We start from the raw sequence: 14,847 nt of genomic DNA, 5'->3' as shown, positions 1-14,847 counted from the left end.
TCACTGGAAATTCCCTTCTCTCAACCTCTATGATTTTCCAGATCTCTGGTATTATTTAAAACCCAGCTTCCAGCTTTCTGAAGTGTCTCAGAACTCTGGAACCAACAGTAATTTCTTCCTGAATACAAAGCTTTATTATCCAACCTTCATCCCAGCATGGAACACATTTCTCACACTGAGATCTCCACAGTGTAACTGCTTTTCGAGTGTTTACGTCTTGCCGTCAGTTCTTGAGGCAGTGGGTCCTGCTCACACCACGCCCAGCAGACAGGAGCACGAGGCATTTCTAGGTATTGAGGTGGTAATTTGCAAACAATGTAAATCAAACTTTTCCACTTACTGTTTCTCGGTCGAGAAGTTTGGTCACTTTGACTTCTCCCCGGACAGGGTCAATGGTGAATGGGCCTCCCTGGTTGCCATCTATAATTGAGTAGTGGATGTGGCTGTTTGAGGGTCCGTCGGCATCGTCGGCCAGAACCTAGAACACACCACACTCCTGTTTAGGAGACAGCTAAGGAAGAGGCCGAAACCTATTAAACAAAATTCGTGATATTAATAGCTTAGCTGTTTTAACACAATTATCCACAACGCAGTAATTGGTTGGCCTAACAAAGGACACTTTCAGATCTTCAAAATATTTACAAAGATCACTACAAAAAACAGATTGATTTTACTAAAAGCTTTTGCAAAGGTCCAGAAGATACACAGTTTTCACTGTACTGGGGGAAAATACACACCGTGATGACAGACTGCTCAAGAACGGCATCTTCACTGATCACTGCTGTGTAGGTGTCTTGGCTGAACACTGGCGCGTTGTCGTTGACATCCGTTACGTTAACGTTCACAGTGGCAACGTCACTCAGCGAAGGCGTGCCTCCATCAGTGGCCTCTATGGTTAGGTAATATTCATGAGAGCTTTCATAATCCAGATTCTCGATGATAAATACGGCCCCTGAATAGAAACCAAAATTACTTCCAGCATTTTGTAATGCCACCACATTTTCCTACTATGACTGAAACAGATAAACACTTTTGAGTACATTTAGTTTTCACTTCAAAAGTTTACTCACCATTTATGTATGTTTCCTATTTTCTTAATTCAACAATTAAAAACTATGAATCTGCCCATCCCTGGATCTTTCTCTTAATTTTCATGATATTCTTCATGATATTTAGATTGCTTTCCCAGTCAACACTACCTACATCCCTGTTTATTATAAACATGATTATTGTATCATCCCTTCCATACCATAGCTCACTCGACTTCACTCTAGTTTAATAAAATAAAAACATAAAAATTCTATTGTGTCTTTTCATTTCATTTTCTGTCTCATCTTTTTAAAATATTTTCCTTCTCATATTGTTAAAATAGAGATTTATATCCTTTTAACTTCTAGATAACCCTTTATTTACAACCTATCGTTTTCAAAAATCCCTTTTTTAACAATTCCTTTCACATCTTTCCTTTCACATCACTCTAGTCCTAAAGAGCCCTAAAAATAATTTTATTGTATTATAAATACAATTTGAATGGAGCAACTTTTTACAGTATTGTAAGACTTAGGAGTACGTTCGACCACAGGTTAGCAAGACAATGAAACATTCACGCAGCAGGAGTCAGCAGTTCTTACGCCTTTTGGGCTTGTTGGCAGTCTTTCCCTAAGTGTGATTCAAAGTACTCCAACTGTTATAGATAACTAGCATGATAATGAAGTCAACTTAATATATTATCAGAAGTCCACTACAGAAACTAAAATAAAAAAGACTGGAATTACTATTTCACTTGGGAAGTTACTTTCCGTGAGTTTGATTACATAAGGACCTCAACTGACCCCCCTTCTTATCTTTACTAACTTGCTATACCTCACATCTCAACTAAACTAAGAGAACGTGATGCTCTGATTTTCTAAGTTAATTTGCTTGTATTTTCTAATGAACAAGCCCAAAATGTATTAGGTAGAACTATAATCTGAAGTCTTCCAAACAACATTCAATCCCACTGTAAACAACTAAAAGAAAACTTGATTTACCTTTTTAGAACATCTACTGACAACACAGGGTCACTTAATATAAGGCAACATGGTAATCAAATCTAGTCCTTTTAGGGGAATGAAGGGTTTCCTCTCAGATACATGGTTGGTTACCTGTTTTAGAATCTATGCTGAATTTCCCATGTTCGTTTCCACTTATTATTGAGTAGGTGATTTCGGCATTTGCTTCAATATCCCGACTTGCTGCATACACTTGAAGAACTTCAGTTCCAACAAGAATGTCCTCGGACACGGTGGCTCCATATTCACGGTACTCAAACACAGGGGGGTTGTCATTTATGTCAAGAACTGATACAACCACAGTACCAGTGGCGGTCAGCCTCCTTGGCAAGCCTTGATCCACAGCTTTCAAAGAGAGGGTGTATACTGCCTGGAGTTCTCTGTCCAAAGGTTTTTCTAACTGAATAATTCCAGATAATTCGTTAATGGAGAACTGCCCATCAGCAGAGTCAATCAGTGAGTATAAAATCTTCCGATTTAATCCTATCAAGACATAAAATGATGTCAAAAGATTTTACATAAAAACATTTAAACACATTTTTTGTTTTGTTTTCTTGAGACAGAGTCTCGCTCTGTTGCCCAGGCTGGAGTGCAGTGGCGTGATCTTAGCTCACTGCAGCCTCTGCCCACCAGGTTCAAGTGATTCTCCTGCCTCAGCCTCCCGAGTAGCTGGGGTTACAGGTGCGCTGTAATTTTTGTATTTTTAGTAGAGACGGGGTTTCAGCATCTTGGCCAGGCTGGTCTTGAAGTCCTGACCTTGTGTTCCACCTGCCTCAGCCTCCCAAAGTGTTGAGATTACAGGCATGAGCCACTGCACCCGGCCAACACATATTTTTAAAAAAGACAAACATGTAGATAATTTTTTTAGTGGGGTAAATGCTAATATACATTATTTGCAAATTTGTATGACTATGATCTTTAAAAAGTAAACTTTCTGGATTAGATTAACAACTTACTTTGTTAAAACAAATATAAATATAATTTCATGGGAATCTGCCTTTTTAGACTATTCTATATAGGAGCCAATACTACCGTACCTAACAAACCTTTAAAAATCAAATCTATTTATCATTTGGCTTCAGTGATAAAGATGTGAAAAGCAACAAAGCAAAATTTTTGCTATTCTTCTGAAATTTCTCAGGATCACAGGATGAGTATCCCTAAACTGAAAATCCAAAATGTGAAATGCTCCAAAATCTATTAACTTTTTGAATGCAGAACCGATGATTTTAAAAAAATGCTCATTAGAGCATTTTAGATTTCATATTTTTGGAGCCGGGATACTCCAATGATAAGTACATAATGCAAATACTCCAAAATCTGACAAAAATCAAAACATCCAAAAATACTTCTAGTTCCAACTGTATTATAAATAAGGAATACTCAACCTGTGGTATGACTGAAGAAGTTATTCTCTGCTACCAAATGCTATAAATATATCTTCTATAGTCCAATTTTCTCCAAAAAAATTCTGAAAGATTTGTAAACCTATAATAATAAAGCATTTGCTTCCATTATGGTCCAATGATGCTAAAAGCTCTCTCTGTCACTAATGGTTTATTTACAAAGTAACACATCACTAATTAATTCAATGGGGTATGAACATCAGTTAATATAGTCATTAATCAGAATTGTAGATATCTCACAGCAGTAGGTTCACTGGGCACAACTTTGGAACTTTAAATATTCATTAAAAATTAATTAATGATTCTAAAGATTTCCTTCCACAACAAGCAAGGGCTACGGAGCACGCGTGAGGAGGAGTGAGAGGCACAGGCTGAATCTGGGGTGTGTTTTGAAACAGAGGCTCCTAGGATCTCAGTGAGCAGTGCAGGGCAAGAGCACCCCCCAGGAGATACCTGAGTCGGCATCTGTGGCCTGCACTCTCGTCAGCAGCGTTCCGGGCTCTGTGTTTTCAAACACGGTGATGGCATAAGGATCGGCAGAGAACTCAGGGGCGTTATCGTTCACGTCTTCCAGCGTGAGCACAATACTGGCTTGGCAGAATCTCCCTCCTCTATCTGTGGCCCTGACGAGAAGATGATAAACAGCTTGCTCCTCACGATCAAGGGGGGCTGACGTTTTCAGTTCACCTACAAACAAAAACAAATGACTCACTTGTAATTTAAGATGTGACCTGCAGCTGTACATCTTATTTCTTCCCCTTTTCTCTTTCAATTACTTAGTCTGAGTATTCAGTCTTCCTCTTGAGACCAATATTATCAATGACAGATTCAACAGCTGCAAGAGGCAGTGAGAGCCAGGTCTCCAACCCTGCCAGGTGCTGGCTCTTCAAGCCCTGCAGGTCTGAGGGCCTCTCACCTTGCGTTTAAGACTGCACAGGTAAAACAGCTACCTAATTTACCAAATTAAAAAAATGTTTAAATTTAGATTCACATGTTCACAATTAGTTCCTTAGGAGGAAAATAAAAAGGTTTAACAGGAAACTTAGTTGATCCCAATTTTACTAAAATACAAAAGGAAAACAACTCTATTTTAAAATAAAATACCATGAATCATTTTGTTTGTGAAAATTCTAAATTATGCTAAATTATAAATTCATGGTCACAAATTCAAGAAAATATGCTATTTAAATAAAATGGATAAAGCAGAAAGCTTGAGTTTAACTTCTGAGGGTTTTTTTTTTTTTTTAAACAAGTGGCATAAATGCCTTCTAAATTTTAAATCCTTGGTTCAATTAGGTGATATTCTTGCTGTTTTTAAAAAATATCACCTTGAATTTTACACACTAAATTGCTGGTAAGATTTCTAAGAGATGTCAACTTCGGAGCATCAGAATACATTTGAAAAGGGCAAAATGTAATTTCAAATTTTGTGTGTGATCTAAAAATCACCCACATATATGATACTGTTGGAATATACAATTTTGTCCCAAACTCCATCATTACCTGTGTCTGGATTTAGTTGGAATTTTTCTGCACCTGAACCCAATAATGTGTAAGTAATTTCAGCGTTAGAGCGGATGTCTGCGTCTGCGGCAGAGATCTGCATGATCAACTTTCCAGGAAGGACGTCTTCAGGAATAGTGTCTGAATATAAAGTCTGCAAAGAGTTTAACAAAAATTGTCACATAAAAACATTAACAGGCAGCACAAATGTCAAGGGAATAACGGAAAAGAAATCACTCATCTTTGACCACAGAAAACATGGGAAATGACTAAAGATAAAATCCCAAGAGCTTTGAAAACGATTTTTCTCATAAAACATAAAACACATGTGAAACAAGGAGAAGCCGTGGAGCAGCCACCAACTCTACATCCCTGAAAGAGCCTGGTCTGATGTTTAACCTACAAAATGCTACTATATGTCATTAAGCTGATTTCATATTCAAATCCCTATGAGAAAACGTAAGCAGTAATCGAAAATTTAAGTACCACTCCATGTTTAACTAAAAATTGCAGAGAATACCGGTTATATCATATCTGCTTATTTCCAAATACAGGAATTTTATTTTTTGCAAGTGTTCCTAACATAAATAATTGCAGTTGAGAGAGAAGCAAGTTTCATGTTATGGGAGAAAACGAAGATTCCTGAAGGCCACAGAAGGGAGCGTGAAGGCTCAGCCCCTTCCGCTGCCCTGCGTGACCCTGGCGCCCTCTCTTCAGCCCCTTCCACTGCCCTGCGTGACCCTGGTGCCCTCTCTTCAGCCCCTTCCGCTGCCCTGCGTGACCCTGGCGCCCTCTCTTCAGCCCCTTCCGCTGCCCTGCGTGACCCTGGCGCCCAGTCTTCAGCCCCTTCCACTGCCCTCTCCCTTCAGCCAGCCCCTTCCGCTGCCCTGCGTGACCCTGGCGCCCTCTCTTCAGCCCCTTCCGCTGCCCTGCGTGACCCTGGCGCCCTGTCTTCAGCCCCTTCCGCTGCCCTGCGTGACCCTGGCGCCCTCTCCCGTGACCCTGGCGCCCTGCCCTCCCTGGTGCCCAGTGCCCTGCTGCCCTGCGTGACCCTGGTGCCCTCTCTTCAGCCCCTTCCGCTGCCCTGTGTGACCCTGGTGCCCTCTCTTCAGCCCCTTCCGCCCTGCCCTGGTGCCCAGTGACCCTGGCGCCCTCGTCTGGTCATCCTGCCCCTTCTACTGTCCTGCGTGACCCTGGTGCCCTCTCTTGCCCCTTCCACTGCCCTGCCCTGACCCTGGTGCCCAGTCTTCAGCCCCTTCCTGCCCTGCGTGCCCCCTGCGTGACCCTGGTGCCCAGTCCCAGTCTTCAGCCCCTTCCGCTGCCCTGCGTGACCCTGGTGCCCTCTCTTCAGCCCCTTCCGCTGCCCTGCGTGACCCTGGTGCCCCCCTCTCGTGACCCTGGTGCCCAGTCTTCAGCCCCTTCCACTGCCCTGCGTGACCCTGGTGCCCTCTCTTCAGCCCCTTCCACTGCCCTGCGTGACCCTGGTGCCCAGTCTTCAGCCCCTTCTGCTGCCCTGTGTGATCCTGGCGCCCTCATGCTCAAACACGGTGAACAGCTGTTTCTAGCTCCAATTATTTAGAAATCCATGCCATAAATTAAAACCTAAAAAAAGATTAAGATTTGGTTGATTTTCTTAATCTGAACTCAACTATCAGTGAAGTACTCATGGAAAAGGACTCAGGAAAAAGGGTATTTCATAATAGGATGAATTTAAAGGATCTAGTGTCCCCGTCTTATTCCTGAAGATGATACAGTATTGTATCGAAATAATAATATCAAAGGGCTAAAAAACAACCAAAGACACTTAGTTGCTGTAAGAAAGAGAGAATGTCGCACCCCTCCCGAAAATACAAAGTACAAATAAGAACTGGAATTAACTCCTCGGCCCTTAGAAGTTCCCCTTCCTTTCACGACCGAATTTAAGGGTTCTTCCATCTTAAGTCTTTCCCTGAGAACAGCCCTATCACTTTCCACAGCCACAAGCATCTCAGACTCACAGAATCTGTGGTGGGTTCCAACTCCTCCATCCTCTTCACAATCACATTCCTCTCTACCCAGCCTTCTCCTGGCCCCGTGCACTCCTCCTCCCTGTCACTCTCGGCCTTCGTCCCTGGGCAGGTCTATTTCTTCATCACTGCACTCTCTCATCAGGCATCCATCCACAACATGCTACCCAGACTGCCACCTGCACACCATCATGGGACCCAAATGGTCTGTTTCGCACCCCAAACATCCCAGCTCCACTCGTCACCCTGCCTCCCCAGAGTCCCCTTCTCCCCTACCCAGGGTGGCACTGCACTGGTGTCCTCTTTCTCCTTCCAGCTCAGCCCCCTTCTCCCTTTGGAAATCTCTCTCTCTTCTTTTTTCCCCTTTTTGTTAGTATCCTCTCAAATGAATTCAATTTTCAGCTATCCAGAGACAACGCTAAGTTCCCACACCTTTCCCTGATACCCATCCAACATCTCGCCTTCTCTCAGTGTCTAAAAAAAACACGGTCAACTGGATGTCCCATTACTTTAGCAAACTGGAATTGGAACTCAACACGGAACTCCTCCAAAGCCAGTCCCCAGCTCAGACTCCTCTTTGCCATGGCCTTGGTCGCTCCCTCTACTCCTGTAGAAAGTCGGGCTCAATGGCATGCCCGCCGGCTGGCACACCAGATGGTCTTCCTTGGTAGTGGCTTTGGTCCTTTCACTCCTTGCCCACCTCTGCTTTCCAGGGCCCCCTTGCATCCACTACTCCCTGTCTAAATAATGGGCACGATGCTTCCAAACTAAGCTTCTTTTTTTTTCTTTTTTTGAGACGGAGTCTCGCTCTGTCTCCCAGGCTGGAGTGAGCGGGGCGATCTTGGCTCACTGCAAGCTCTGCCTCCCAGGTTCGCACCATTCTCCTGCCTCAGCCTCCCCAGTAGCTGGGACTACAGGCGCCGCCACCTCGCCCGGCTAATTTTTTGTATTTTTAGTAGAGACGGGGTTTCGCAGTGTTAGCCAGGATGGTCTCGATCTCCTGACCTTGTGATCTGCCCGCCTTGGCCTCCCAAAGTGCTGGGATTACAGGCGTGAGCCACTGTACCCGGCCCAAATTAAGCTTCTTAAGGAATTTGTCTCATAGCATCTCTACCTTACTGATACAATAGGCTCCAAAGTCCCTATTTTCCCCAGGATAGAGTTCAAATCTCCTGGAGCGACCGCCACCAGCCACTGTAATCCAGTTCACCCTTTTCCAAGACTCTCAGTGCAGATTCCCCACTTCCGGAAAACTCAGTGGCGATTCCCACAATCCCTCCTCACACTCCACGGCTCCTCCCCACCCACTCCTGACGACTCAGTCACCGCCCCCGAGGCTGAGCCAGCCCTTCTCGCCCTCTGGCCCCAGGGACCACCCCTGCTCGAGCCACATGGCCCTCACCTAATCTTGGAGGGAGCATCTCTTCCTACGTCTACTTTTAGTTCTCACTGAACGGTGAGTCCCGCAGATGCAGGAAGCACGCTGTCCACCTCTGAGATTCTCTAGCATGCAGAAGAGCAGATGTCCCCAAAACAGTGTCCCACGGCACATCGGCACTTTGTTTCCGGTCAGATCCTTCCCCCAAAATAGCTGTATCCCCATATTAAGAGAATCCCCTCATGAAAAGTTTACAGAGCATTTTCAGTGTTAGACACAACTGTAGTCCTGTCCATAATTTAGTTATTTAGAATGAGGTTTCTGATTTATTTAGCATTCCTGCAAATAGTTCTGAAGCTTTTCCAAGTCTTACCCCATTTAACACCTCTGCTTAATCAGTAAGCAATCATAAAACACATGTCAATTACACCGCAGTGCCAAATGATGGTCATTAAGAAATTTAAATTCATAACACACAAATGCAAGGGAAGAGTTGCTTACCTTTTCACAAACTGGACTGTTGTCATTTGCATCAAGAACTTTCACTTCAACTATAGCTTTTGACGAGAAGGTGCCATCAGTTGCTGTGATAGTAAGAAGGTAATTGTCCCTTTTTTCCCTGTCTAGAGGTTTCTTCACATATACCTTCCATTCATTCTGTATATTTTCAACAGCAAACTGTCCCAAAGGATCCCCTCCTATTAAATCAATGGAGGAAGATGACAGTCAAATTTGTTGAAAGGATGAAAGTAACAGAAAAAATAAACTGCACCGTTTATTTATGTTAACAATATATAAATGTTACCGTTTAAAAGAATTGAGCATTAAAAAAATCAATTTGGCATCTATTAGTTTTCCAATTTACAAAAAAAAGGGCAGCATTAAAATGTATAAACATAGCATTAAGACTACTAAATAATAATTTAGCTTGCATTAAAACTATAGATTTTTTAATGATAATATATTTATAATACAGTAAATATAAGGTTCAAAAGAATGAGTCACAAAAATCAAAAACAGTCTAATGAAACAACTGGTAGCTTTGCTCAGGTAACAAGCTTGAAATGAGGCTCAACAGACGTGATCTCTACTTATTATTTTAGATATTTAACTAAAATCATCCCTTAAGCCCTCAATTTCCATATAATACATTATCTTACAATTTATGCTTCTAAAAATCATTTTAAACTGCCTGAAACTTTTTTACCTGTTATGAAATATGTAACTTGTCTGTTGATCTCTTCAGAATCGGCATCTGTGGTACTTAAGATGGCAATCACACCGCCGGGGGGGTCATCCTCACTCACAGTCCCTTTATAGATCTCGGCCGTGAATCGTGGTGGACTATCGTTGACATCGGTGACGGTAACATCCACAATGGCTGTGGAGGACAGCTGGATCTTTTCACCATGATCTGAAGCAACCACTTTAATCTGGTAATTGTCTCTCTCTTCATGGTCAAGTTCCTTTAAGGTTGTAATCCAGCCTGTTTCCATGTTAATGGCAAAGGATTCAATGACTTCCACACTTTGTGACTGATCCAGGCTATACATAACTTGGCTGTTGGTTCCTGAGTCAGCATCAGATGCCCTGATCTGAATTACTCTACTTCCCCCTGGCAGGTTTTCAACAATGAATGCCTCATATGGACTAGATTCAAAGACGGGGCTGTTGTCATTTGCATCTTTCACTTGGATACTCACATCTACAGACGCCACCATCTCACGGTCATCTTGAGTGCACCTGGCCAGTACGGAAAACTGATACCACTTAGTTATCTCATGATCAAGACTCTTCTCCAGCTTCAGCCTCCCGCTCTGTCTGTCAATCACAAAGGACTCATCCCTATTGCTCTCTGGGGTATTCCCTTTGACCAGGCTGTAAAGAACAGTCCCACTATGTTCTGCTCGGATGAGATCTATTTCTGTTCCAATAGGCACGTCCTCAGACACTGTATAGGTATAGAAAGGTTCTGAAAATTGTGGAAGCTGCGTTTCTGGTGGAAGGATTTTGACATAGACGGGAACAACAGATTCTTTTGATGGAGACCCATTATCCACAGCTCTAACAAAGAAAGTGAAGAACTCATTTTCCAAGCCAATGAGGCTCTCCTTTGTAGTGATTACGCCGGACAGTTTGTTAATTTCCAAATTCTCTTTTACACTGTCAGAGTCTGCTTCAATGGCATAGGTGACATCGGCATTGGAGCCCTCATCGGCGTCACTTGCGAGAACTTTAATGACTGAAGTCCCTTTAGCAGCACTGGATCCGATATTCACTTCGTATTTGGTCGCCCGAAATTGTGGTGCATTGTCATTGTCATCTGTGAGGATGACATTCACAGTGCAGAAGGCAACTTTGCCTCCAGCGTCCTTAGCCATTAAACGGACTGAGATCACTTTCTCCGCTGGGGTTTCTCGATCAAGTTTTTCCAAAGTAAATATCTGTCCTCTCTCATTTATGTAAAATCTGTCTTTGGCAAAGTCATTTACAATATGGTAAGTGACGTCACCATAAATACCAGAATCCCCATCCGTCGTTTTCACCTCCATCACCAGGGTATGTAGGGGAGCGTTTTCAGCTAGTTCCACTTCATATTCGTTCTGAAGAAAAGCAGGGTTGTGCAAATTGCCTCCGATGACAGTCACATGAACCTGGGTGGAACTTCTAAAAACGCCATCGGAAACTGACAGGTTAAGACTGTAAAACGGCTTCAAGGTGTGCCGGCGTAGGTTTGAGAGGGTGATAATTCCTGTTGCACTGTCAATGATAAAATGTTTATGATCATTGCCGGACAGAATGGAATACTGCAACTTGTCGATGTCCGAACTGTCTGCATCATAGGCTTTTACACAGGTCACAAAATGCCCATGAGGGGCATGCTCGCTAATTCTGGCTTCATAAATCTGTTGTTCAAAGAGTGGTGGGTTATCATTGAGGTCGGTAACGTCCACCGTGACAATCACGTCACTGCTCAGCGGCGGCATACCACCGTCGACAGCCCTCACAAAAATCGTGTGCCGCTGGGACTGCTCGTAATCCAGAGTTCTGAGCAGTGAAATGAGGCCGGTGCTGCTGTCCACATGAAAATGATCATGACTCTTGCTGAGATTCCCAAACAGCTGGTATGAGATTCCTCTATTGGGTTCTGAATCAGAATCTGTGGCTCTGACTTGAACAACAGATGTTCCGATTACAGATGCCTCAGACAGGGTTGCTGCGTAAGACTGCTGAGCAAACACAGGAGCGTTATCATTGATGTCCTCCACTATGATGTCCACAAATACTTCAGCATGAGCGCCCGTCAAGGAGTCAGTTGCGCGTATGCTCAGTTTATACGCCGGGTGGGCCTCAAAGTCCAGAGGAGCTATGACGTTGATAACTCCGGTATTGAAGTTAATAGTGAACTGGCTGAAAGGGTCTCCGTCTGTGATGCTGTAGAACACTTTCAAGCCTTCCGGGCTGTTGGCCTGTACGTGGACCACGGGGCTGTGCACCTGGACATTCTCTGCAATCTCTGCACTGTAGAAAGGTTTTTCAAACACGGGCATGGCTTTATTCATGACAGTGATCGGAACCATAACTTCCGCTGAAAAGGCCGGGTTCCCTCCATCTTTGGCGACCACTGTAACAAGATATTCTTTATTTAAGGTGTCAAGTTCGAATTGCTTTTTCAGTGAAATTTCACCCAAGGGTCCAATTTGAAAGTATTCATGATGTTCCTTAAGGTAGTAATGCACTTCCCCGTTTCTGCCACTGTCTCTGTCTACAGCAGTGACATGGCGAATGACATGGCCCACCTCGGTGTCCACTTTAACAACGGCGTAGTAGGGAAGGTTGACAAACACTGGTGCGTTATCATTTTGGTCTTCTACAATGACCTTCACGACAACGTGGGCCACCGCGGAAGGCTTATGTTCTTCCGTCACTTCCACAACCACATCAAACGCCTCCTGCTGTTCACGATCGAAGGGTATACCGGTGGTGGACAGTACTCCTGAAGTGCGGCTTATTTTAAATCTGTGATCTGGGTTGAGGATGTGATAAAACAAAGGCTCATTGATTGGATTCCCAATAGCAGTAATGACAGCTAACGTTTTGGCCTCCGTGGAATTCTCTTTCACTACTGCAGAGTAGACACCCTGGGTAAACTTCAGGTGACTTTCTTTGCTTTCTTTCACATTAATTTTGACAGAGGTAAGGCCAGCAAACCTGCCATCGGAAGCTCTAACGGTTAGCTCGTAGCGGCTTCTTAACTGAGTTGTGTTTTGGACAGTTAGAGCACCAGTCTTGTAGTCCATGGAAAACTTCTCCCCGATGTTGCCTTCGGTGATGGAGTAAATCAACTGTGAGAATGCGCTTGAATCGGCATCTGTAGCATTTACTGTGATGACTTTTACTCCTTTGTATGTTGGCAACAAAAGAGATGCTTCATATAATGGCTTGGCGAACACGGGAGGGCAGTCATTAATGTCAATTACATGTATTGTTACATTAGCTGCATACTCAGCAAATAAACGTGGGGTTCCCATGTCATGCACTTGTACGGTGAAGTGAAAAGTGCTTGTTTCTTCATAGTCCAGACTGAGGACTGTATGAATAGCACCAGTGCTAGAATCAATAGCAAAATATTTGTGTACAGATGGTTCAACAATGTGGTAAACAAGCAAAGCATTGGAGTCTTTATCAGCATCAGCTGCTCGAATCACCAGAGGGACATTCCTGTCTGTGAGGACCACGCTGTTAATTGAGGCTGACTCACTAATGAGTCCTGTATATTCTGCCTGCATAAAAACTGGCGAGTTGTCATTCTCATCCTGCAGCTGAACTGAAACTGTTGTATTAGTGGACAAACCAGCCATGTTCGTTCCTTGTATTATCAATGTGTACACGGGCAAAGTCTCAAAGTCCAGGGCTTTCTGAGTGATGATACTTCCAGAATGTGGATTAATATCAAAAGCATCACCTGTATTTCCATCTTTTATTTCATACACCACTGATGACTGACTATGGGCTGTAACCATCCCAACAAAACTCCCAATGCTGACAGTTTCACTGATTTCAACAGAATAGTCTTTGGATGTAAACTTCGGAGGGGCGTTGTCAGCAACTGTGACGAAGATATGCACAGAAGTTACTTCACTCATGGGTGGACTGCCCTTGTCTGTAGCTTTTACTATTAAATCATACTCCACTTGCTTACTTCGATCTAATTCTTTGGCAGTTTTAATAGAGCCCAAGACAGGATCAATCATAAAAGAATTTCCAATGTTTCCTGGAAGAAGAGGAAAAAATACATGTTAGACAAAAATACAAGGAGCAATAGAAGTAGTAGTTAGAGAAACAGAAACAAAGGTATCCTCAACAATTATATTCTGAAATTAAGCAGGAACTCAGGGATGTCAACATTTGAATGGAATATTCAACTTGTTTTATTTTTATACACCTAATATTTTACAGAATTTTGATCATGAATGATGAAAAACAAAAAACAGAAGAAACAGCCCTCTGCGCTTAAAGCCAAATCTCCCTCTCTGGGCTGCACTGGGAATGTGTGGTGGGAAGACAAGGTTATCCTTCCACAAAGCAGTTGAGTAAGTCCTTTTCCAGGAGTCCCTCAAAACACTCCTGGACCACATTTGTATTTTCAACGGTCATGACTTAAGAATTCTTAAGATGTGTATTCATTACAAAAGATTTCGATTCAATAAGAAATTGACATCAAGCTTCGAGAGACAATTGTCCATGGAGAGATGTGTGTAACCTGTCCCACTTTGCAAGTTTTGAAGATTGCAACAACATTCCCTTCTTATCTTTTTCAGGTCAACTGATCCTCTAGGTCAGTGATTTTCCACTGGGGGCGATTCTGCGCCCAAGGAGACATCTGGCAATGCCTGCAGACATTTTTGGCTGTCACTACTGATCGCAAGAGGGTGCTCCTGGCGTCTCGTGGGTGGAGACCAGGGATGTTGTTAAGCACCCTACAACGCACAGGGCAGCCCTGCACAACAAAAAATATCTGGTTCCAAACGTCAGCAGTGCTGCAACTGAGAGGCTGCTTGAAGATATCGAGTGTCTCACATCCTTTTCTTTGGACCTTTTCAGGCTATACTATATGTATCTTTAGCTGCAACCACAGCTCCAGAATATTCTATAATTTCGTAACATCGACTGAATCTTCAAAGAGATGAGCAGTTCTCTACAGCCCTTTTGGATAAATCAGGGCAGCGTTGCAGGCTCTCAGGTTTAATCTATCCACAAGCCCTCCATCCTTTTTCTGTCTCATAAACAAGCATCCAGAATTCACCATCCTCGTCATAGCACAGAATCTGTTTTCCCCAAATGAACTATTACATTTACCCAAAACAAAGCTCACTTGCCACTTAACTGCTTTCTCAAATTCTTGCTCTAGGTTTGCCATGCGTGTGGCATTTCACGGACCAGAACTACTTAGTGTGAGCTGCAAACCAGGGGATTAACCAAGCACTTCTTTCTCCACATCA

General features: G+C 43.3%; 1 protein-coding gene across 8 annotated transcripts in view; it reads right to left on the bottom strand.

The window, feature by feature from the left end:
* Positions 1 to 14,847, bottom strand: part of FAT1 (FAT atypical cadherin 1) — a 143,951-nt gene that overhangs the window by 22,166 nt on the left and 106,938 nt on the right. For all 8 annotated transcript variants that reach the window (XM_050791565.1, XM_050791572.1, XM_050791567.1 and 5 more), the window contains 7 exons: positions 9,552 to 13,619; positions 8,846 to 9,042; positions 4,961 to 5,114; positions 3,911 to 4,144; positions 2,145 to 2,534; positions 738 to 952; positions 341 to 478 (listed from right to left, as the gene is read on the bottom strand). In XM_050791565.1, the coding sequence (XP_050647522.1) occupies positions 341 to 478; positions 738 to 952; positions 2,145 to 2,534; positions 3,911 to 4,144; positions 4,961 to 5,114; positions 8,846 to 9,042; positions 9,552 to 13,619 (5,396 nt within the window). The remainder of the gene's footprint in view (positions 1 to 340; positions 479 to 737; positions 953 to 2,144; positions 2,535 to 3,910; positions 4,145 to 4,960; positions 5,115 to 8,845; positions 9,043 to 9,551; positions 13,620 to 14,847) is intronic.

This window comes from Macaca thibetana, chromosome 5 (assembly GCF_024542745.1).
Source record: "Macaca thibetana thibetana isolate TM-01 chromosome 5, ASM2454274v1, whole genome shotgun sequence".
Lineage (NCBI taxonomy): Eukaryota > Metazoa > Chordata > Mammalia > Primates > Cercopithecidae > Macaca > Macaca thibetana.
The sequence above is the reverse complement of the archived record's forward strand: the minus strand, read 5'-3'. Positions and strand labels throughout refer to the sequence as shown.